Source organism: Vombatus ursinus, unplaced genomic scaffold, assembly GCF_900497805.2.
Source record: "Vombatus ursinus unplaced genomic scaffold, bare-nosed wombat genome assembly UNPS02009770.1, whole genome shotgun sequence".
In the NCBI taxonomy this organism is placed as follows: Eukaryota; Metazoa; Chordata; class Mammalia; order Diprotodontia; family Vombatidae; genus Vombatus; species Vombatus ursinus.
Genome location: NW_020949548.1, coordinates 10,859,853 through 10,884,798, shown reverse-complemented (window position 1 = coordinate 10,884,798; position 24,946 = coordinate 10,859,853). Strand labels below are relative to the sequence as shown.

Below are 24,946 nucleotides of genomic sequence, written 5' to 3'. Positions count from 1 at the left end.
TCATTCCATCTCATTGAACCAAGCAAATATGGCTTTCTGGATGGTGTCCTTGTAAGAATCTGCAGTTGACACACCACAGTAGCTGACTTCTGCTCCCAAGCTAACTCCTTTCATTCATATGAGCCTCACTGGGGGCTGTGATGCCTTGACACTTCCTCCCCAAACCTGAACGTTCCCACCATCCCATGGCCTGCAGTATTTTATTGCCAGTATTACTATGATCAATGCCATCCTTAGTAGGCAGTTCGCAATTAACAGTGGCAGCATCAAACTGCTTCTCTTGCTTGGGTTTTAGATGTTCTGTGCTTCCATATTTCTCCCAATTTTTTGCAACTGGATCTTGATACTTCATCTCTCTCTCTTACTTGCAAAGCCTCTAGGTCTTGTTTAGTCTTTTTTGTTGTTTTGTCATTTTTCAGTCATGTCCAACTCTTTATGACCCCATTTGGTATTTTCTTGGCAAAGACACTGGAGTGGTTTGCCATTGCCTTCTCCAGCTCATTTTACAGATGAGGAAACTGAGGCAAACAGGGTGAAGTGACTTGCTCAGGGTCACACAGCTAGTAAGTGTCTGAGGCCAGATTTGAATTTAGGAAGATGAGTCTTCCTGCCTCCAGACCCAAAACTCTATCCATTGTAACACCTAGCAGCCATACAGGTGGTCTAGATCAGTGCTTCTTAAACTGCAGGCTGCAACCCCATATGGGGTTGCATAACTGAATGTGGGGATCGTGAAAAATTTGGCAATAGTAAAAGGTGAGTGAGCAAAAATATGAATTTGCAATGACCAAAAAAGAATTAAAAACCAAACACATAATGAATCTGAGGTGTTCTGGGCAGCACTTGCCTGTGTTGCCTCTCGCAACTTCACTGCAGCCTTGGCTCTGAACACACAACATGCGCACTTTGCACTGCACATACCATCACACCATGCAACTGCCAACTAACGCTGCCAGAAACACCTTAGCTCAGATTCAAGACTATTGTATGTTAAGAATTGCGGTGTTTTTACTGTACATACAAAGTTTTCTGCTCTTATAGAAACATAATAGTTTAATTACAGAAAATAAAGACTTTTAATATTTTCCTACTGTCATTCCTCAGCATTTAAGTATCAAATTAAGGGTGTTCTGCCCAAAAGAAGGTAAATTTTGATGGCCAAAACCTACCTAGTTAACTTGGGGCTTACTATCTAAATTTCTTTCTCAAAGACCAAGCCTTAAACCCAATTCACTCCAGTCATTGACTGGACAACAATAGGTCCCTGCCCTGCCCAAGCACCACTTAATGGTTATCTTTTGGGACCTCCTGGCTCAGAGTGAATATAAATAGTAACTGTTTCTCTTGATTTTTTTTTTTTATTAAAGAGACCATCCCTTGACTCACTTCTTCTTCTTCTTCTTTTTTTTGGTGGGGGCAAGACAATTGGGATTAAGTCACTTGCCCAATGTCACGCAGCTAGTAAGTGTCAAGTGTCTGGTCTGAGACCAGATTTAAACTCAGGTCCTCCTAACTCCAAGGCCGGAGCTCTATCCACTATGCCACCTACCTGCCTCTCCTTGACTCACTTCTTAAAGAGACCTATTCACTGAATGGGTGTTTCCTCACTCAAAGTGAGGACTTGAAAAGACCTTTGCTTAAAAAGGCCAAGGTCTCCTACTGCATCCTGGTCCATCTCCAATCATCCTGATCCATATTTGGCCACTGGACCCAAGATGGCATTGGAGGAGAAAGTGAGACTGGTGACTTTGCACAGCCCTCCTTCACTCAAATCAAATTCAATTGCAAGTCATGTCATCATCTCCCTGATGACATGGTCCTCTTTGAGAACAAAGGACAAACCACACAACCACAAGTATCAAATTAATATATATTTAGATTTTATTGTGTTAGAATGTTTGATTTTAAAAATTGCTGTTATCTCCTTCTTTTACAGAAACATAAGTGTTTAATTGCAGCAAGTAAAGACAAAAACCCTTTAATAATATTTCTCCACCATCACTGCTATGTGGTATGTAAGTGTGAACATCAGTGTTTTAAATTAAGCATTAACAAATGTAATTTCATACACTAAAGCTAGTATTTATTTGAGAAATTATTAGCAATATTTATTTATATTTTAGGACAAAATATTTTTCAGTTATGGATAAATGGCTAAATTTAGACAGAAGAGGTAAAAATACTGATGACGATGCAGCAGAGTCTTTGCTACCAGGTTGGAGTACCTAAATTGACAAGAGAAAGAAAATATGTTGAATCATTTTTGCAATATGGATTTGCTTCTAATAATTATGATGGTGTGGGAAAACCTCTTTACTTAATTTGTAATGAAGTTTTGGCTGTGGAGAGCATGAAACCAGCCAAACTAAAATGACATCTTAATACCAAGCATGCAGTGTACTGCAATAAACCAAAGGAATATTTTGAACAACTTTTAAAATCTTCAAATAAAGAAAAACAGTGTTTTGAGAAATTTGTTACTGTCATCGAAAATTATTTACTTGCATCATGTGAAACTTCTTATTTAATTGCAAAAACTAAAAAGCCCTACATGACAGGATTAGATCTTGTGTTACCTGCTGCTATTAAAATGTCAGAAATAGTTCATGGGAAAAAGTATGGGGATGAAATTCATAAAGTTCCTTTATTGAATGATAATGTTTCTAAAAGAATTTCTGGAATTAGTAATGACCAATTCCAGTAGCTTATCACCAGGCTTAAGGGTAGCCCAAAGTTTGTAATTCAAATAGATGAAATAACTAATATTTCTAACATGGCAGAGTTGTTATTTTATGTGAGATATGTTTATGAAGGAAGCATACATGAGGAATTATTGTTCTGTTACCCTTTGGAAGGGCACACAAGAGGGGAAGATATATATCTTAAAGTTGATGATTTTTTCACAAATGAAGGTTTACAGCAAAAGACTTGCATTGGAGTCTGTACAGATGGTGCTGGAGCAATAATTGGTGAGAATGTTGGATTTGTAGCAAAAGTTAAAGCTGGTGACAATGAATATGTCACTTTTACTCATTGCATGATCCATCAGGAGGCACTCATGGCCAAAAAAAAAATCACCAGAGTTAGATGTTGTGCTTTGCTATACTATCAAAATCATTAACTTCATTAAAAGCCATACCCTTAACAGTTGTTTATTTTGTTTTTTTTTAAGGCAATTGGGGCTAAGTGACTTGCCCAGGGTCACACAGCTAGTAAGTGTCAAGTGTTTGGTCTGAGGCCACATTTGGACTTAGGTCCTCCTGACTTCAGGGCTGGTGCTCTATCCACTGTGCCACCTAGCTGCCCCACAGTTGTTTATTTTCAAACCTTTGGAAAGACGTAGGCTCTGATTACAAAAGCTAATTACTACATGCAGAGGTAAGGCGGCTCTCAAGAGGGTGAAGTTTCAACAGATTATTGAAAGTGAAAGATGAAGATGTATTTTTGGCTGAAAACAGAAATCCGATTTTGTTAATTTTTTTATAACAACTTACAACTTTCAAAACTGTTATTTGTTGGATAGTTTTGAAAAACTCAATGATTTAAACATGTTGCTTCAAGGAAAAAATTGTAATGTTTATGTTCAAAGATAAAATTGAAAGTTTTACTAAAAAAGTTAACATATGGAAGAATAGGATAGAAAATGGTTCTTTAGAAACATTTACAGCTACAGATGATTTATAATTGAAAATAACCTTCCCAAAGATTTAATTGTAAGAGTTATAATTGATTATCTGAAGTGCCTAGAGATACAGTTTCAGAAATATTTCCCTTCACATTTTGATTCTAAAAAAACTAAGTTGGGTTCATAAACCATACTCAATTGAAATAAAAACGGCAGTCATCTGCCATTAAATGTTCAAGAAGAATTTGCCAAGTTATCAAGTGATACAGGTTTAAAACCTGAGTTTCCTAAAAAAAAAAAATCATTAAATGAATTTTGGCTTGGGATTAGGACAGAATTTCCAAAAATTTCTGAAATGGCCCCAAACGTACTCCTGCCATTTTGCACTACATATTTTTGTGAGGTAGCATTCTCAGCATTGATGATTATAAAATAAAAATATCGATCAACTCTGAAAAACATTGAAGATACTCTATGTACTGCAGTATCAAATATTCTGCCAAGATTTAATTCTTTCCACAAAAATAAACAAGTATGTCCATCTCATTAGTATGCAAATTTGCTTTAGTCTTTAATAAATGGTAAAATTATATGTATACCAAAGAATTGTTTTGAAATAAATTTCTTTATGATTTATTATCAGTAAATGTTTGATTTGTATGCCTATTTTATATAACTACATACCTGGGGTCAAGTAAAACATTCTCAGGGGGAAAAGGGTCAAGAGTGGAAAAAGTTTAAGAAGCCCTGGTCTAGATCATTTATACATATCCATGTTTTGCTTATATAAGTCAGAGAGTTATTGCTATCTAACCAAGTATCTTTATTGGGAAATCGCCTTCTACAGAGTAGACAGTCAGTTTTTCTTCTTCACTTTAAATTCTTTCCATCAATTCTTCCTCATTATCACTATCACCAGTATAAGCAGCAATTAGACCATGTTTGAATGGGTTTTCCCCTTCTCCATCTTTCATCAGCTCTGGGATAAGCTGCTGTCATTCACCCAAAGCTCCTTCCTTCTCAAAGAGAGCCAAGTCTGCATCTGCTGCTACTGCCTCTCTCCTCTCTTTCTACCTCAAAGAACTGACAGACTGGAAGCGATTCTTGAAGTTTTCTTTTTGTTTATTTGAACTCTTAGCTCAGTGTTCCATGCCTTTGGCATTCTGCTGTGCCATTTTGCTCTTTGGCATCCCCTTCTTTTCCTTCCTTTCTTTGGTGGAAGGCAGACCAGTTCATTGTTGCATTCTACACTCTGCTGCAGGCACCCAGGTCTCCTGTTCTCCATCCCAGTAAAGATACTACTAGGTCAAGGAATTATGATAGTATGGAGAACCAGGTGGATTGTTGGTTTGATTGTACAGTTGGGGACTTTGGGATAATACAGTGGCTGAAGTAGTGGTAACTGCTGCCCCTGGTACAGTAGTGTGTCATTCTCCACTCCCCCTGCTTGTTGCTGGTAAAACTGCTGATAATCCGATGAATATTGGGCATTCTGTGCAGAGCCATCTTGGCCTGGTTGGAAATAATTGTTCAGGGCATACCTCAGAGATACTGCAAGTTTGGTTCCAGACCACTGCAATAAAGCAAGTATCACAATAAAGTCACTCAACACAAGTTTTTTTGTTTCCTAGTGCATATAAAAGTTATGTTTACACTATGCTGTGATCTATTAAGCATACAATAGTATTCTGTCTAAAAAATGTGCATACCTTAATGAAAAATGTTTAATTGCTAAAAAAAAAAAATGCTAACCATCATCTGAGCCTACAGTAAGTCATAGTCTTTTCATTGGTGGAGGGACTTGCCTCGATGTTGAGGCTGCTGACTAATCAGGATGGTAGTTGCTGAAGGCTGGAATGGCTGTGACAATTTCTTAAAATAAGACAATGAAGTTTGCCACATTGATTGGCCCTTCCTTTCACAAAAGGTTTCTCTATAGCATGTGATGCTATTTGATAGCATTTTACCCACAGTAGAATGTCTTTCAAAATTAGAGTCAATCCTCTCAAACTCTGCCGCTGCTTTATCAACTAACTTTATGTAATATTCTCCAATATTGTTGGAATTGTCAGGGAATAGGGAGGCCCAGGAGATGGAGAGAGGGAGGAGAATGGCCAGTCAGTGGAGCAGTCAGAACACACACAACATTTTTCTATTAAGTCTACTGTCTTATATGGTTATGGTTGGTGGTACCTCAAAACAATTTTATATATGTGTGTGTGTGTGTGTGTGTGTATTTATCACTAAGCACAGATTATCATAACAGATATAATAATGAAAAAGTTTGAAACATTGTGAGAATTATCAAAATGTGTCACAGAGACACAATATGAGCTGTTGGAAAAATGGTACTGACAGACTTGCTCAACACAGAGTTGCCAGAAAACTTCAATTTGTAAAAAAAACAAAAACCAAAAAAACCTCAAAATCTGTGAAACGTAATAAAGCAGAACACAATAAAATGAGGTATGCCTGTCGTTTATGTTGTCACTTTCTCCACTTTGAGACTGAGTGGATGACCACTGAGCTACGGCAATGGCTATGCCAGCCACAGACAAAGGTGCTGACCTTTTACCACCTGGAAGAACCAAATCTTTTCTGGTACTTTTGGCCAAATCTCCTCTAATTGTTTTGCCATTGATATTCAGTGGAGGATGAAGACTTTGTAGCACTTCTAGTAGCTGAGAAACATCCATTGCTGAAGACAGCTGCACAAATGAAAATCCTCTGTTCTGCTGCATCTGTTTGTGTCTTACAAGACGAGAGTTATAGACTAATGATGCACATGGAGACAATGCTGTCATTATGGAATCTACACCAATATGAGGAACAATAGTCAAAGAATAATAGTATCATAGTCGTAATCCACAAACTGGGCAGACTCTGTGGATTTAGATGGGACTTCAGTTCTGAGTCGAATTTATCAGCTCCGTATCCAAAATATTTGAGTCTTTTCCTAAAGTTGTTAAAGCAGCACTCGTTACAAAACCATCCTCAAATTTAGGTCTGGGATTGCTATAATGCATTGCAATATGATTTCCTTGAATCATCAATTTTTTCTGGTTGGTTTCTTTCTTTCTTTCTTTTTTTTTTTTTTTTTGCTTTTTTGGTGAGGCAATCAGGGTTAAGTGACTTGCCCAGGGACACTTACACAGCTAGTTAAGTGTCAAGTGTTCTGGTTGGTTTCTATCCAGCTGGTAGCATCTTGCAATTGATGATACTCTGAGAAAGAGAAACCATGGTTTACACCTATTTTTCTCTTCATCAGCTGCACATCTACAGGCTGAAGGCCTTCAAAGGATTCCGTTCTTTCTCAAATATCATTCTCTGTAGCAGTAACAGGAAGTGGGGGCAACATAATTGTCTTATTCTCCCACTCATCATTAATATCATTCCTGTAGTCAATGTTCTCCATAGTCAACATCAGAATGGCAGCCATTTTCTGATCTGTCACTATTCCTTCTCTCCCTGTTCCTTCTCTCCCGGTTCCCTCCCCGGACTGTCATAATCCCTGCAATCATCATATCCATGGTCCCTTTGATCATCACTAGATCTTTCATAATCTGAATCCTTCTGCCTGTTTCATCCCGATCATCCTGATCTATGATGGAACCATATCTTCCACTACTCTCTGTTCTATTGACTCTTTTGTCTGAACTCCTAGTTTTGTTAAAAGAGCTAGTACATTGCTCCAAAAATGTCAAATGTCTTTTCGAGAGGCAGTTGGGATCAAGAGAAAGTTCTGGGGGAGAGCACGGACAAACCAGTGCACTCACCCCTAACTCTGCAGCTCAGAGTCTCAGAGGCTCCAGCAGTTGTCTTGGACCTGAACAAAATGGCTACTCCCCTGAATGTCATCTCCTGCCCACATAGCCCCTCGCCACTCTTAGCTGGCCACCACCGGCTGGAGGCTGTTATGCTTCTTAAACAACATGCTGGACGTTACTGTAGTTCAGGTTTTCATATAAGCCTCTTTCTTGCTCTTTTCACAGATTGTGGTGTTTGTGTTTGTTGGTGATTGTTAAAATCAGTAGTAAGGAAGGGAGTAGAAGACATGAAACTGACCAAGTAAGAGGGAAGAACATCTTTTCTTCAGCTTGATAAGTTGCTCCAGAAACACTTAAAGTTACTTCTGTGTTCCTTTAGGGCAAACACTATCTTTTGCCTCTTTTTATATCTCCAATGTTTAGCACAGTGCCTAGCACATAGTGAGTGCTCAATAAATGTTTATTAATTGATTAACTGATCTGGAAACCTTTTTTGATGATAGATAGTTTGATGGTCATCAAAAGACCTAGGTTTTTGTCCTAGACAGCTGCATCACCAATTCACAGTGACCTTGGACAAGTAGTTGACTTCTCTGGGTCTCAGTTTCCTCATCTGCAAAATGCACTACTTACCACATGGGGTGAAAGAGGGATCACCTGCCTACCTATGGCCTGCTTTGCCAATAAGTTTCAAGCTTAAGAAGTTAAGGAGATATTAGGAGGAAGCTAAGAGAGGTAAGGAATCATAATGTGGAGGAGTTGGTGTCCAAAGACCTTGATTTGTGTTTTGCCTCTACTGATATTAGCAGGGTAGCTGTGGACAAGTCACTTAAGGTCTGAATGTCCCAGGCAGCTCTCTTAAGACAATAAATGACAAATAAGATGAAGATTGGTAGAGGGAGTTTTCACAACTGGAATTTCCACAATAATGAAATCATAGGTCAGAGCTTAAACAAAAACCAAAACAATCATAGGAGGGCTGGGATAGGATGGTGACTGAGGAGATTAGTGTCCACATGACCAGAATTCTAGATGATAGGTCATCTGAGGTAGCCCTGAAGAGTGACTGGGAAGGAAGAGAAACCAATTCTGAGAGGAAGATGATTAATTTGACTTTAGGCTTGTGGAGTTTGAGGTGAGAACATGATCCCTCTGTGGAGATATTCTGGTGTTGATGATAGGATTCTAAACAGGATGGACTCTTAAGGATCTTAAGAGATTTCAGATCTTAAGGATTTGCAATAGTATAACCCTCTGATTTTATAGCATAGGAAAATTAAGCCAAGAGGAGAAGGGACTTGCCCAAGGTTACAAAGCTAATGTGTGTCATAGCTGGGACTAGAACCCAGGTCACCTCTAAGCTTGTGGCCCCCAGAAATGGAGCTTGAGAGTGAACTAAGGATTGGTACTATAGATCCTGAAACTGTGTTAGGTGAGGCTCTGAGGATGAGTAGGCTTTTCAAGAGAGAAAGAAGTGAAGTGAAAAAGAACAGAGTTGTTGAAATATAATTCCTTTCCTAACTCAGCCCCATGGGAAATTCAGGAATCAGATGCTGTCAGATCTAGAGCCTGGGGCAACCATAGCTTCTAGCTTATCACAAGCTCCCCAGAGTTCACTGAACATCTTCAAGGTTGAATTCACAGCTGGAACTCTTGAAATTTAATTTTTTTTAAATGTTTGAACCCGAAGGGTCTTTGGAGATTATCTATTCCAAAGCCTTCAGTCCAGAGTTGAATACAGGGTTGTTGGATTTCTGAAAGAATGGCTAGAACCAAGGTAATCTGATCATATCACACATTCTTACTATTGAATGCTGGCATTCAGTGATTGGCAGGACCAAGTCTGCATGCCTGCTGTGGTTCTCCCAGTTGATCAGAAGAAGGTTCAGGTGCTCAAACAAGCTCCCCCGGGCTAGAATCTTATGTGAGCAGGAGAGGAAGACGGGAGAGTCAATAAAAACCTCTCTGAGAATGGGAGGAACAGATATCATAGGTAGAACTTGAACCCAGGCCTTCCGAACTCTGAGGCTGGGAATGCAGGGGCAGGGAGGGTTAAGTAATACTCTTCTGCTTGATGAGTGCATGTCCACTACTGAAAAGTTCTGAGTTTTGGTAGGAAACAGACGAGGTTGCAGGGGCTGAGGTTGCCTGGGGCTCCTACCTGCTCTAGGTGAGCTTTGGTGGCCTGGCCTGGCCTGGCCCGGCCCAGCCAGGTACACTGAGTGCCAGAACCAGGGACCAGGCAAACTTCTTCCCGGGAAGGAGGGCGGGAGGGAGGGAGCGAGGGAGGGAGGGAACGAGGGAAGGGAAAGGAGAGCGAGAGCTGCCTCAAATGCTTGGAATAATTCCGCTTCCGTTTGGAAAGGGGCAGCTTCAGTCTCCGCGGCCGCCGCCTGCCCTGCCGCCTTCTCCTTCGTTGCGCCCCAGTCCGAGCCGTCCCGGCCCTCCCGGAGCTCCGCTCTCCGCTCCCCGACATGGCAACCTCCCCCCAGAAGTCACCCTCGGCCCCCAAATCTCCCACCCCCAAGTCTCCCCCGTCCCGGAAGAAAGATGACTCCTTCTTGGGGAAACTTGGAGGAACTCTGGCCCGGAGAAAGAAAGCCAAGGAGGGTGAGTAGGGCGCGGAACTAGGTTCCCGGGGGCTCCCCCCTCCCCCCCAGCTCGGAGCCAGCCCAGTCGGACAGCGCCCTGGGAGGGGCGGCCAGGGCAGGGCAGGGCAGGGCTGGGTAGGACTGGGCTGGGTTCGGGGGGCCCGGGGCTGGCCAGGCTGGCTCTGCGTGTGTCCAGGGTGGGGGACAGCGCATCTTGGGGCTGTGAGACCCGGGAGCCCAGAGCTGGCTGCGAGCCCCGGGGTCGGGGGGCTGTGTGTGTGTGTGTGTGTGTGTGTGTGTGTGTATGTGTATGTGTGCGCGCGTCTGTGTGTATGTGTGTGCGCGTTTGTATTTCCTGTGGAAACGTCACTCTGGAAAAATGCGGGAGCCCGGAGCTGCTCCAGGCCTGCCCCGCCCCCCGCGGGCCTGCCCAGCTGCCCGGATGTGCACTCCCTCCACCCCCGGCCTGGCCTGGCCCCTGCCCTGGCTCCCCGGCTGCTCCTTGTGCTCTGCGCCATGGGCAGCCCCAATTCGAGAGCTGCCAGCCTTGGCGCGGGGCGGGGCTCCCTTCTGGGGGCTCCGTGCGCCTCCTCATGACTTTTAATGGAGGATCCCACCCCCCTTCCCTCTCCTAGGGAGGGATGCAGCTCTAGATCTTCCCGGAATGGCCGGAGAGGCCGGTGGGTTGGGTTTCTGCGCCGCCGCTAGGCTCTGGCAGCTGGACAGGACGTTAACAGAAGGCTCTTCTAACAGAAGGCTCTGTTAGAGCCTTCCCCCCATTCCCCGAAGAAGGGAGGCCGGCACTGGGCAAGGCTACTGGGCCTTGGTCCGTAAGCATCCCTCTTACTCCCAGCATCCACTTTCAGAGGTCCTCGAGGGCCAAGGCCATAGTTATAATGATGATGACGGGTGATGAGAGGGTGCCCCAGGCAAATTCCTAAAGCATTTTAGAATATGCTGCCCCTTTTCAGCTTCAAGGCCTTCTGAGGTAGGGACTCCTGGGGTTATTAATCCCACTTTGCAGATGAAGCATACCAGGAGAAATGAGGTGACTTACTCCGACTCAACCAAGTCCCAAACCCAAGTCCTGACTCTTCAGTCCAACATCATCCTTTATCCTCTATCCCACAATCTTAAAATATTCCCTTTAGCGGCACTAAAAAGCCCCAAACTGGCTTACAGTCAGTGGAGAATTCTTATCAAGGCTACACTGCCTCTTCAGATCTTGACCACACCTGGAAAGCAGTGAAAGTATGGCCTCTCCCAGCCTTGAAGCTGTTTGTCCTTCCTTCTGGAAGAGGACCATGACATCAGGGAGGTGATGCCATGACACAAAAGTGAATTGAATTTAAGTGAGGCAGGGCTGTGCAAAGTCACCAGCCTCACTTTCTCCTCCAGAGCCATCTGGGTCCAGTGGTCAGATATCGATCAGAACAACTGGAGATGGCCCAGGATGCAGTGAGGGACCTTGATAACAGAGCTAGAGTTGAGGGGGTTTAGCATCCTGTGGAAGGTTTTATGATCTCTAAGTGCCAGAGCTGGGACTTGATTTTAGGCTAGTCAGGCTACTCAGTCCCTCAGGCATTGGGCTAAGTGCTGGGAATCAAAAAAAAAAAGGGGGGGGGGAAGTCGGTCAGTCAATAAGCATTTATTAAGCACTTACAAAGTACCAGGCATTGAGCTGAACTCTAGGGATACAAAGAAAGATAAAAGACAGTCCCTGCTCCAGAGGAGCTCACAGTCTCATGGGGAAGATGACATTCAAACAGCCACATACTAGCAGGCTATATATATATATATATATACATACATACATACATACATACATATACAGGATAAGTGAAAGAAAATCAAAAAAAGGAAAGTCAATAGAATTAAGAGAGGTCAGGAAAGGTGAGAAGGTGAAATTTTAGCTGGGGCTTCAAGAAAAACAGAGAGGATGAGGGGGAAAATTAGGAGAGAGACTATTCCAGGGACAGCCAGTGAAGATTCTGGGGGTCAAGAATGTGCTGTGTGGGAGCAACAGGAAGGCCGGAGTGGATCACCAAGTGCATAAGACCACTGGTAACATAGGAAGGAATCAGGTTATGAAGAGCTTTGAAAGCCAGAGGATTTTATACTTGATCCTGGAGATGAGAGGAAGCCATTGGAATTTATTGAGTCTGTGACCCCATTTGGGGTTTTCTTGGCAAAGATGCTAGAGTGGTTTGCCATTTCCTTCTCCAGATCATTTTACAGATGAGGAAACTGAGGTAAATAAGGTTAAGTGACTTGCCCAGGGTCACACAGCTAATAAGTGTTTGAGAGAGCATTTGAAATCAGGAAGATGTGTCTTCCTGACTCCAGGCCTCAAATTCTATCTACTGTGCCACCTAGCTGCCCCTACTCATACATTAGTAGATATTTAATAAATGTTGAATTAATTTAGCACTTATTAAGTAGACATTGGAAATACAAAGACAAAAATGAAATAATTCCAGACCTCAAGGAGTTTATATTCTGCTATACATAAATGCATAAATGTTATATATACATATATAAACTTTATATGTACCTATTCATATATATTAAAACAATACACAGTTGATATATTGTATATTTTATATGATATACATACAGATAGATGGATAGACAGAGACTGAAACTGATTTCATTGGTATAAAGAACCCCAAGGTGAGGAAACTACTGATACCAATGGACATCTGTGCACTCTCTGAAATGTCTAATCTCAACGATTGGCCTAGACCACTGAGTCTAAGTGACCTGCCCAGGGTCATACAACCAGTCTATGTCAGAGATAAGACTTGAACTCAGGTGTTCCTGGGCATTTCTCTAGCCACTGTACCTGCTGCCTCTTATAAATACAACACAAAGTATACAATACAAATACACACTCAACACAAAGTAATTTCAGGGGAAGAGGGAAGAGCACTAAGACCCCGGAGAGGGAGAGGTAATGTCAAAACCAGGCTGGTTTAGGACATGGCACTTCAGTGAGCCTTTAAGGTAGAATTTGGTGGAGCATCCAAGGCACAGGAAAAAGCCTGTGCAAATGCAAGGAGGTGGGAAATGAAATATCATGTATTAGGGAATAATAGGCCAGTTTGGCTGGACCTAGAGATTGTAAAGGGTTTAAGTAGCAAGTAGAGTCATTTCCGTTTTATCCTAGAGATAACAGGTATTTCCTGAAGTTTCTTGGGTGTTAATTCTAGAATAAATGAATACATGTAAGCTCACCGATGGCTATATAACCTTGGGGAAATAAATTAACTTCCTGTTGCCTCAGTTTCCTCATCTGTAAAATGAGCTAGAGAAGGAAATGGCAAACCACTCCAGTATTTTTGCCAAGAAAACCCCAAATGGGGTCACAAAGAGGTGGACTGACTGAAACGACTGAGAAACCACAAAAAAGTTATTTGTTTATGTTATAACTATAAAATGAATATATATGTGCATACACACACAAGGACCAGATTTTAGTTTTTCTACTGTTAGAATTGACTAGGGGGTTGCTCTGTAGGGGTGGATGGCCCTTGTCTTGGAGGTAGAAGAAATGCCTCCCAACCCAGCCCCAAACTCTCCCTCCTCATCTGAGGCCAAGCGTGGACTTCTGGTCACTCTTCTCTACTTGTGAGAAAAGATGTTTCTCTTCTCAATAAAGAGATCCCTACAAAGAAAATGAAGTAAGAAGAAGCTTGGTGCAGGATTACAGAGTTGGACACCACACGGCCTTCAATTTCAAAAGCCACTGAGGATCTCTGGGACCAAGAGTTGTCTGGTTAATCATTTCTGTAGGGAGAAAATCCAGGCTATCTTATCATTCCCCGGATCTGCTAATATCTAATTATGGAGCTCACAGGGGGGGAAAGGGCCCCTATTGCCTGGAGGTGATGGCTAAACGTCCTGCAGAGCTTTCTTCTCTTTGTCTTCAATTTCTCCCAGGCCTGGCTTCTGGGAAACTGTTTTACACAGACTGAGGAAAGACAGCTGGACATCCTTGATGTAAAACAACCCTTTTTCCAATCTTAGTCTGCACATTTCTGAGATCCACTCTAAGACCTTCAGTTCGTTTTCTGAACTCTTTTAGGCACCAGTGAGGGGGTGCCTGCTCCTTACTGGGGCAGCCAGCCCATTCCACTTTTGGATAGCTCTTATATAGCGCAACTAAGTTCTTGTTGTCATGCCTACATCTATCTTTGTGACTTGTATCTATGGCTCCTAGTTCTTACTTATTCTGGACCCACACAGAACATATCTAATCCTTCTTAAAGGCCGGCAAATAATGGAAGACAGCTCTCATTTTCCCAATCACCCTTCTCTTGCCCAGGATAAAGTCCCTTTTGTTGATTGTGTATGACTCTTTGTGACCCCATTTGGGGTTTTCTTGGCAAAGATACTAGAATGATTTGCCATTTCCTTCTCTAGCTCAATTTACAGATGGCAAAGAGGGTTAAGTGACTTGCCCAGGGTCACACGGCTAGTGTCTAAGGCCAGATCTGAACTCATGAAGATGAATCTTCCTGCCTCCAGGCCTGGTGCTCTGGGCACTATGGCACCACCTAGCTGCCCAGTCCCTTCAACTGATTCTTGTATAGTATTGTCTCTAGTCCCCTCACCAGCTTTGATCATCTTCTGGATGCATTCTAGCTTCTTCATCAGTATCCATTCTAAAATGTGGCATGCAGTTTCTATAGTCCCATTATATAGGCACACCTTTTATCTGAAATACACAGACTCAATTTGACATTAATTTTAACAAGCATTTATGAGATGCCTATTGCTGCCAGGCACTGTGGGAAATGAAGACAAAAATGAAACAAACCCTGCCCTCAAGGAGCTTACATTCTACTATTCAAGAAGTTGGATATAACATGTAACACATGTAACAGATATATTTTATAACACATACGCAAACAGGTTAAGAATTGTATGCAAAGTAGAGCTAGACTTTAGAAGACATCTACCATCCAGCAACCTCATTTTATCAGTGAGGAATCTTAGGCCCAGAACGGAGAAATTACTTTCTTAAGTCCACAAAGGTAACAATTTTCAGAACCAGACTCAAATTTATGCCTTCTTACTCTAAATCAAGTTTTATTTTTCATCAGTCCACCAAAGTATTACGGTCTTTAGACTTGAGTAAAAATAAACAGAAAGTAGAGGTAGTATTCAATTTCTTTGGGGCTCAGTGCTCAATTTCTACTAAACTTCCTACCTAATGAAGACACCTGTGTGAGGGGACAGGTTTGGTGCAGAAGAAAGAGTCCTAGACTAGAGTGGAGAGATGTGGTTTCAAGTCTCATTTCCAACACTTATAAATTCTGTGACTATCAGTGAGTTACTTAACGTCTCTGAGCCCATTTATTTTCTCATCTATAATACAGGGATGTCCCTGTAAAGGACTCAGTAAACCCTCACACCAGAGGTGCTATGTCTCCCTGAATACTCCATATACCCCACCTGCTCATCCATCTTTGGTGGCCACCTCTTACCCAACTCTCACCTGTGGCTCCAAGAAGCTGTAGCATGAGCATTGGCCATGCCCCAGTAAACCATCTCAGCAGATGGGCTAAACCAGGTTGACAGGTCTCAAACCCATTGATGAGTTAGGGGATGTCTACCTCAGGCACACAAACGCTTCGTCCTGGGTAGATGAAAACAATTTGTTCCAAAAGCTGTGAAGTTGGCTGAAGCAGGTGCCGCGGAGTGCTTAGAGCTTGGTCAGACATCAAAGACTCCAAGGTCATCCACTGTGTCCCAGGCCATTGCCAGTTGTCTTGACTTTTGTCCTGCCACTGGTCTCCGATGACTGGAAGAGAAAGTGAGGCTGACCACTTTGTGTAACTGTGCCTCATTTAAATACAGTTCAAGCACAAGTCAAGACATCACCCTGTGACATCATTGGTCCTTTTTGAAAATGAAGGATCATTATCATCAACAACAACAGGGATGTGATATTTACTCCACCTACCTCTTGGAGTTGTTGTGAAGATCAGTTGGGATTTTACATATATATGTGTGTGTGTGTGTGTGTGTGTGTGTGTGAACATGAGGCTCCATAGAAATATACATGATTGTTATTATTAGGCTTTATCAGTTCTGCCTGAAATCTCATTCTCCCTGCCATAATCAGGCTCTCCTCTCTGCCATAATCAGGCTCCTCTCCTCTTGGATCAGGTCAGCTTGTTCACTCCAGAACAAACAGAAACTTTACAGGCTTGCAAATAAAATTTCACTTCTAAAGAATCCATCTGTGAACAGCCACCTACTAATGAGGATAGTAAGGGATGACTTTGTTCCCAGTTTCAACTTATGTTGTCTAGGTGACTGGCAAAGATGGTGGTGTGAGAGGAAGCGGTAGCACTACTCTGGAAAGGACTTTATAAGAGCCCCAGACAAAGTAGCAATTGGCAAATCCAAGATAAAATGACAGCGGGTCCATTTTTTTTTTCAGCTCATGTTGGCACAGGGAGACACCCATAGGCCCTTCTCACCTTCCTCCTACTCTGGGAGCAAAACCAGCCCTTCCAGGGATTCAAACTTTAATCTACTTATAAAACTCCTAGCAAGTCACATCTAAACGACCTCAGATTAGTGGGGATACTCAACTTGAGACATGCACAACCACTCACACTGCCTCACGGCTTTCACATGGATGAACATTAGTCTACGGGCAAAGAGAGAATAAAGTCTGTCACACCACTAATCACAATGAACGTCCTAAGCCTTCATCCTAATCTGTTTTGTGCTCTTCATTCATATACCGCTAAATTTAGTTTATTAGCTATGCCTATACCACTGATTACCAACATCAGGAGAACATTGGGATCATTATTTCCCCTAGTCTAGGCGTAATAAATAACTATAGACAGCTGTAAACCCTCTTGGGGGCCATCACGCTCCACCCCCTTTCAGAGCCTAGCAGAACCTATCTAAACTTGAAAAGATTAATCAGGAGACATCAGAGGATGAATTTTGGAAGCCATATTAATTCATGAAGCCTAACTACTGAGGTTAATCAGGAGAGAGCTAGACACCAGGAAGGTGAATGTGTGGGGAACACAGAACCTCTTGAAGTTCTACTGCTAAAGTACGGAGAGGTTGTAATTTGCAAAAATGGATAGATTGAAACATTAATCTATGAAGTGTTGGGGTGGAAACAAGTGGAGAAACAGCGTAGTATGATAGAGATTACACTGGATTTCGGATTAGAGTCTGAATCTTGGCTCTGCCACTCACTCACCTGTGTAATTTTGGGAAAGTCTTTATCTGTAAAATGATCAGCGTTGATTAGACTATCTCTGAAGTTTTTTCTAGTCCTGTATCTGTAATTCAAGTGGCTAATTTCTGCCATTATGAATGGGTGGCTCTTCCCATAGGTTCTTTAAAAAGTAAAAATAACATAGTTTCTCTTTGTTCTGGGCTCCATGGGTTAAAACCTTAGCAGTTATGGGATACTGCATTTCAGACATGACCAGTATGGTAAAGCAATGGATTTGGAATAAAGGGACCTGGATTTAAATAGAAATAGAGCCATTTATGACCCATGTGATTTTAGGCAAGGTGCCTTACCTGTCTAGAGCTAAACTTCCTCATTTATAAAATGAGGGAGTTAAATTCAATGACTTCTAAGGTCCACTGAAGCCCTAAATATATAATCTTATGTGGTGAGATGATATAATAATGAGATTAATTTGGAGGGATAGCTTTTGCAATAGGGCTCTATATTTTTTAATCTGTAGAAACATTCTATGGGTTGAAAAAAAAGCATTAACTCTCTACTAAAAATCTAGGTCCCAGACTGAACTATTATAAGGGAAAAGGGCGGGAGGGTATCAAATGTCCCATTCATTTTTGATGTGAAGTAGAGATGTCTACTGTATTTGGTCAGGTATAGTCTGAGATTTTATTTTCTCTTTGAATTGGGCTTCAATGGTTTGTTTGTTTTCACTATGAAACTGATCCCTAACTTCTTTATCAGATAATTATTAATTGTAAACAAATACTTGAATGCATCCAAGGAGCTGATGTTAAAGGAGCCCTGCAATAAAACCAATTATCGAATGAAAAATCCCCATCTTTTTAGTGTGAATAATCACTCCTTAATCTGTTGGTTTTGCAAGTTTGTATCTGTATGCTAGGTTTTCTTAAAATTAGGAAGCCCCCGCCATGTGACCTTTCAGGAGTCCTGTCTAATTTGGCCTACTGGGTAAGAGGTAGTCACTCGTTGGTTTCTGAGTTAATCTGTGCTCTCATTTATTGTATTTGGGCACCATTATGAGAATCCTTTTCTAGGTTTGATGACAGAAGAGGTCGCATTGTAGTAGAAATGCATTCGTAAATCAGTAGTCAGGTGTTTCATTTTGTCTGGAAATCTCATTCTGAGTCAGCTGGAGGTCATAATTATCACCTCCCTATACCTCTGGGCCCTTTTTGTGGGGAAAACACCAGTGGAGGCAGACACTTTCTCCTTATGGTGTTGGCTTTCAGCATCTTTCATCACTGTCTCATTCCCCTTATCCCCCTTGCTTCCTGATCGATTTGTAAATGTGGATATCGCCTCCTCTCTTCCATGCTAGTGAAAGATACAATTCCAACACAAAGGAGAAAAGTGATGTCCTTGATGAAAGGGAAGTTGGGTATCTTGGGGACAGTGATGTCTGGGGCCTGCTTGGTGACAGGAGATTGGAAGACAAGGTTGCCCAGATGTTTTCATTTCTACCGAATCAGAACCTGAGGGTACAGTGTTCCTAGATTCCATTTCGCCCTCTCAAGGGGTACAGCTCTTACCACTTTCTCTACAGGGCACCTATGTATGTGAAATAATGAATCATCTAATTATAGTGGCATCCTGATTTCCCATTCAGGGCATCACTGCTATTTGTGAAATTTCATCAGAGAGTTTAAAGATGTGTCTACATGAGATGCAATGATGTAGTGAGCAGTGTCATAGACTTTTTGAAGATGGGAAGATCTGGTTTTAAATACTAACATTAGATGCTCGCTAGGCCAGCTTGGGTGCACAATGGATAGAGTTCAGAGCCTGAAAGACTCATCTGCCTAAGTTCAAATCTGGCCTCAGACACTTACTCACTGTGTGATCCCGGGCAAGTCACTTAACCCTGTTTGTCTCAGTTTCTTCATCTGTAAAGTGAGCTGAGGAAGGAATGACAAATCACTCCAGTATCTTTGCAGAGAAAACCCCAAATGGGGTCATGAAGAGTCAAACATTACTGAACAAGAGCAGCTGTGTGACCTTGGATAAATCACCTGAAGTCATGGGCTCATAGAGTTAGAGCCCAGGGATGCCTCAGTGGCCATGTACCCTAACTCCTTCATTTTACAGCTGAGGAAACAGGGGCCTAGAGAGGATGAGAGACTTACAAAATGCCACACAAATAGTGGCTTGAGAAGTTCTATTATGTGAAAGGGCCAGGTATCAGGGAAATCTAGATCCTGTGATCCCAAAGCCAATGCACTTTCTGCTATCCTTTGATGTCTCTCTGAGCCTATTTCCTTATCTGTAAAATGCAGAGGATTATAATAGCAAATACCTAGGCAGCTAGGTAGCACTGGACAAAGAGTTCTGGACCTGGAGTCAGGAAACCCGAGTTCAAATCCTGTGAAGTCAGGCTGACTTAACTGTCACTGAACCTCTCATAGCCTCAATGCCTTCCTCTGTGAAATGAGGATAATAATAGTAACTATCTCATGGTGTTGTGAGGGTCAAATAAGATCATAAAATGGTTTGCAAACCTTAAAGAGTTATTGAAATGTTAGCTATTATCATTATTATTGCTTCACTGGGTTGTGAATATCAAAATAGATAATGTATGCAATGTGCTTTGTGAGCTTGCAATGATTATTATTTATGGGTAAATCCTGAAGTTCTAGGGCAGCAGGGAATTTCACCTTGTCCTGCTTGGTCCCTTTCCCTAGCACCACTCCCAAGTGGCAGGAAGAATCATCTTTCCTTCCCCCTCCCCTCCCCCAGTCTTTGTCTCTCCCCTTAGTCCTCCGGGAGTCTCATTATGTTAAATTAGAAGTTCTCCCATGATGAGAACAGTACGGTCAGATTGGGCTGTTCGTCCACCTGCACCAGACTCTGGTTGGTGGGCATCAAAATTTCACACCTCGTAATAGCCCTGCCAGAGGAGGGTGTCTGAACAATTGGACTGTGACACTTTAATAAATCTGAGACATTCAGCAACCGAGAGCAAAGTTCAAAATTGCTGAAATTGGTGTTAGAACAGATGGGGAAACAGACAGCTCGGTCCCCTGAATTGGATGGATAGCAATTGTCATTCAGTTTATAGATTCTAACTGTCAAGTTTTCAATGGATATGACATCAATTTTTAGTAATTTGGACTCCCTGCTACCTGGCCCTTTCACATTACTGGTACCAGGAGGTATAATTCATAGTCTAGCTTGTATTCTTGTTTTAAAAAAAATCCATGTCTCGTTCCTCTGGTACTGAGCAGTCGTGTTTTGGAGTGTTAGACCAAGATGGGCTATTGTCCTTTATGTGAATGTGATGACAATTTCATTGCCTTTTGGAAAAATTCATTAAAATGTGGTTATTGTGGCCATTTAAATGGCTTCTTGCAGAGAGAGGGCACAGTTCATAAGAGTAGAGACAATTTGCCTGGTTCTTATTCAGTATTCAAGTCAATGAATTTATTAGGCACCTACTATTTGCCAGTAACTTAGGATACAAAAATAAATAAATCTATTCTTACCCCCCAAGAGCTTATATTCTACCAAGGGAGGTACCACTGGTAGACAGTTAAGAAAATATAAATTACATACAATTCCACATTCATTTATTTAAGGGCCCATGGTATGCCAGGGCCCAGAACCAGAACTCCAGGAACTTACATTTCATTTGTGAGGACACAAAATAAATATAGATAAATAAATACAATCTATATACAAAAAAAATACAAATTAATGAGGGCAGGGGTTACTGGGCTGAGAGAATGAGGAAAAGTCTCCCGTACAAAGTAATTTCAAGATGGAGAAGCCCATTGATAACTGGGAGGACGGCAATGGAGTGGCTCCTACAAGGAAGCTATGAAATTTAGGTGGGAGTACATTCCAGAAATGGAGGTCTACCTGTGCAAAGTCATGGAGGTGGAAAATGGAATGTTATGTTCAGAGAGCAACTAGTTAACAGAAACTAAGAGTATTCGATGAAGAGTAAGAATGAAATAAGATTAGAAAGGTAGGTGAAGGTCAGATTATTGTAGAGGGCTTTAAATGTCCGACTAAGGAATTTGACTTTAATTCTGGGGTAATAGGGAGCTACTGAAGATTTTTGAGTAGGTCAGAATTGTCCTTTAGGGAACATCACTGTAGGGGATGGATTAGAAAAAGAAGAAACTAGAAGCATAAGGACCAATTAGAAAGTGATTGCAATACTACAGGCTAAGGATGATAATGTTTTGAATGGGTGGAAGAAGCGATTTAATGATCATCCTATGAACTTGCTTCTGTGCCTGCTGGTGGGAGTTCAGACCTGGAATCAATGAGGTTTAACTGTGAATGCTCTTCTCAGCAATACAATGATCCAAGACAATCCCAAAGTACTAATGATGAAGCATACTCTCCTCCTCCAGAGAAAGAACCGATACTGTTTGAATATAGACTGAAGTTTGCTATTTTTCCCTTTCTTTCTTTCATTTTTTTTCCTTTTTTTTGAGTCTTCTTGTACAAAATGACTAATATGGAAATGTTTTACATAACTGCACATGTATAACCTATACCTGATTGCTTACCATATCAGGGAAGGGTTAGGGGAGCAATAGAATTTGGAATTCAAAATTTTAAATTGAATTTAAAATTAAATTTAAAAAAGTATAGAGGCTTTCCCACCTGTTTATTTCAGTTGAGTAGATGAGTATACATCTTCCCTCACTCTGTGAGAGAACTGGAGATGGTAGCTAAATAATATTCCCACTCCTTTTTGCCAGGATTTTATTAAAAAAATTTTGAATTAAAATTCATTAGTGAGATTGGTTTATTATTTTCTTTTTTTGCTTTATCCTTCCTCAGTATAGGTATTGGGACTGTATCTCATAAAGGAGTTTGGTAGAATGCTTTTTTTCTTAATTTTTGAGGATAATTTATATAGTATATGTAGTAGTTGAGGGTTTTTTATGATAGAATTGACCTGTAAAATCCTTCTGAACCAGATTTCTCTTTTCTAACTTTCCCCTCCCCTACATTAGTACTTCCTGTTATAGATGGTTCAATTTCCTTTTCTGAAATTAAATGAAGATTTCTATCAGGGATAGCTAGGTGGTGCAGTGGATAACGCACTGGATTTGGAGTCAGGAAGACCTAAATTAATCCTGCTTCAGATACTTACTAGCTGTGTGACTGTGGGCAACTCACTTAACCTCTCTGGGCCTCAGTTTCCTCTCTATAAAATGAGGCAGTTTATGTCAGTAGCCTCTAGATCCCTTCTACCTTTAAATCTAAAATCCCATCACCTATTTCATGTTCTGCTAATTTAGATATTTTATATTTTTATAGTTCATCCTCTTTAGAGTTCTTGGTTTTACTGGCATGTAATTGTGTGTACAAGATTCTGATCATTCTTTTTGCTTCTATTTGTTTTGATGTCACCTTGTTCATTTTTTATTTTGTTAACTTAGTTTTCCTCTTTTTTAATTAAGTTAACTAAATGATTATTGATTTTTGTTAGCATTGAAAAAAAAACCCAGCTTTTAGTTTTCTCAATTGTACCATCTTTTGTTTTTAATTGGTCTATTTCTCTAATTTTTCAAATTTCCCCTTTTATGCTTATTTTGGGTTCATTAATTAATTTTCTCACATAAAATTCCATTTTCTGTTAATTCTCTCCTTATCTATTTTGTTCACGTAAGTTCTCAAGAATGAAATTTCCCTTTTTAGAATTGCTTTAGCTTCATCCTAGAAATTTTGGTGTGTTGTCTCATGATTTTAATTTTCTTTCACAGTCATTAATTGTTTTATTTTTTGACCCACCGATTCAAGATGCTCTTTTTAGTTCTGCATTTAAGTTGGTAGCTTTGGCTTGTGTTCCTAGTATTTCTTACTATTTTTATTGCATTATGATCTGTAAAGGATATGTTTAGTATTTCTACTTTTTAATATTTATTTACAATTTCTTCTTGCCTAGCCCATGATTATTTTTGTAAAGGTATCACGTGCTGAAAAATACGTATGTTCTTTAACGTCCCATTCAAAAGATGCCTTAAACCTTTCAGCTCCATATTCTGACGGTTTTTCAGTCCTGTATTTTCCCTTTGGTTATTTTTCTGTTAGAATTGTCCAGCCCCAAGAGAGAAAAATTAAAGGTTTCCACTCTTATTGTTACTATCTGTATCTTTTCACAATTCAATTAGTTTTTTTTCTTACGTATTTAGAAACTATGCCATTTGTTGATATGTGTTTAGCATTGATATTCATTCATTGTCTGCGGTACCTTTAAATATAACATATCTCTGGTTTTCTCTTTTGATATTGTGAAGTTTTATCTTTGCTTGGTTTGGTAACATAATTGCAATGCCTGCCTTTTGGGATTCACCTAATGCATAGTAAATTTTGTTTCAGCCCTTCCTTTTTATTCTGTATGTCTTTATTTTTATGTGTTCCTTGTGTACAATAAATTGTTGGGTTTTATTTTCTTGTCCATTCTATCATGCTCTTTCCTTTTACTAGATGGTTTAATCCATTTATAGTTAACATTATGGTTGTTTGGCTTGTGTGTTCCTCCATTTTTTTTTTAGTGTTGCTTTTTAAAGAATACTCCTTTTTTAAGCTAGTATTTTCCCCCAACTATTAGTTTTGCGTAAAAAGACTAAACCAACTACAAGGTATGAATCTCCCACTGCAAATACACAGCTATTCCCTCATGAGAATTCTCTTCAGCAATAACCCTTCTCTACCTTTATCCTGCAGTACCCCCTCTTGCCAAGAGACAGGAGGAATCACCATCCTTTCACTGTTCATCCATGGATTTAGTAGAGATACTTCACACATTATCCTCTGGCCCTCTCTCCAGTTATGCAATGTTACACTCTGCAACACTTTCCCACCTCTGGAGAGTCAGGGAATTTGGTCTAAGGTGTGTCTGTCATATGGCTCCATCTTCTTTTCCTTTGTTTCTTTAAGTTCCTCTTATGTTTTTTAAAATCCCTTGATAGTCTTTCTTCTGATCAACTGTAGGTTGATTTTTCTCTCATTTGAAAAAAAAAATAGCCTCAATATGAGAATTAATTTCAGCACTTAGTTCTTTTATAATTGGATTTATTTTTTGTTGTTGATGTTGTATTGTTGTTTGGGATGTTTGCAAATCAAATATTCTGCTCACTTCTGGAATGTATGTGTGTATGTGTGTGTGTGTGTGCCTCAAATGTCTCTTTTGTTGAAGATTTTTTTTTCCATTGATGATTAGACCTAGATTTTTCAGGTTATATGAAGTTGGGTTGCAGCTTGAGCTCCTTTGTGTGTTTGTTTGTTTTTTTACTTTAATTAATTTTAGTTTTAGTTTTTAACATTCACTTCCACAAGATTTTGAGTTCCAAATTTTCTCCCCATCTTGTCCCTCCTCCCACCCCAAATGGTGAGCATTCTGAATATCCCTTCCCCTAATCTGTCCTCCCTTCTATCACCCCCTCCCCTTCTCTTATCCCCTTCCTCTTCTATCTTCCTATAGGGTAGGATAGATTTCTATACCCCATTGCCTGTATATCTTATTTCCCAGATGCATGTAAAAACAATTTTTAACATTTGTTTTTAAAGTTTCTGGTTCCACATTCTCTCCTTTCCTCCCTCCCCAACCACCCTCATTGAGATGGCAAGCAACTCGATACAGGTTATATATGTATAGTTATTCAAAACACTTCCATAGTAGTCATGTTGTAAAAAACTATATTTCCCTTCATCCTATACCATCCCCTGTTTATTCTATTCT

At 40.7% G+C, this 24,946-nt stretch overlaps 1 protein-coding gene and 1 pseudogene across 1 annotated transcript in view; one reads left to right on the top strand and one right to left on the bottom strand.

The window, feature by feature from the left end:
* Nucleotides 1-9,868, bottom strand: LOC114036154 (annotated as a pseudogene).
* PARVA (parvin alpha) overlaps nt 9,767-24,946 on the top strand; it is a 160,448-nt gene continuing 145,268 nt past the window's right edge. Inside the window, exon 1 of the mRNA XM_027852606.1 lies at nt 9,767-10,002. Coding sequence (XP_027708407.1) covers nt 9,867-10,002 — 136 coding nt within the window. The 5' untranslated portion in view covers nt 9,767-9,866. The remainder of the gene's footprint in view (nt 10,003-24,946) is intronic.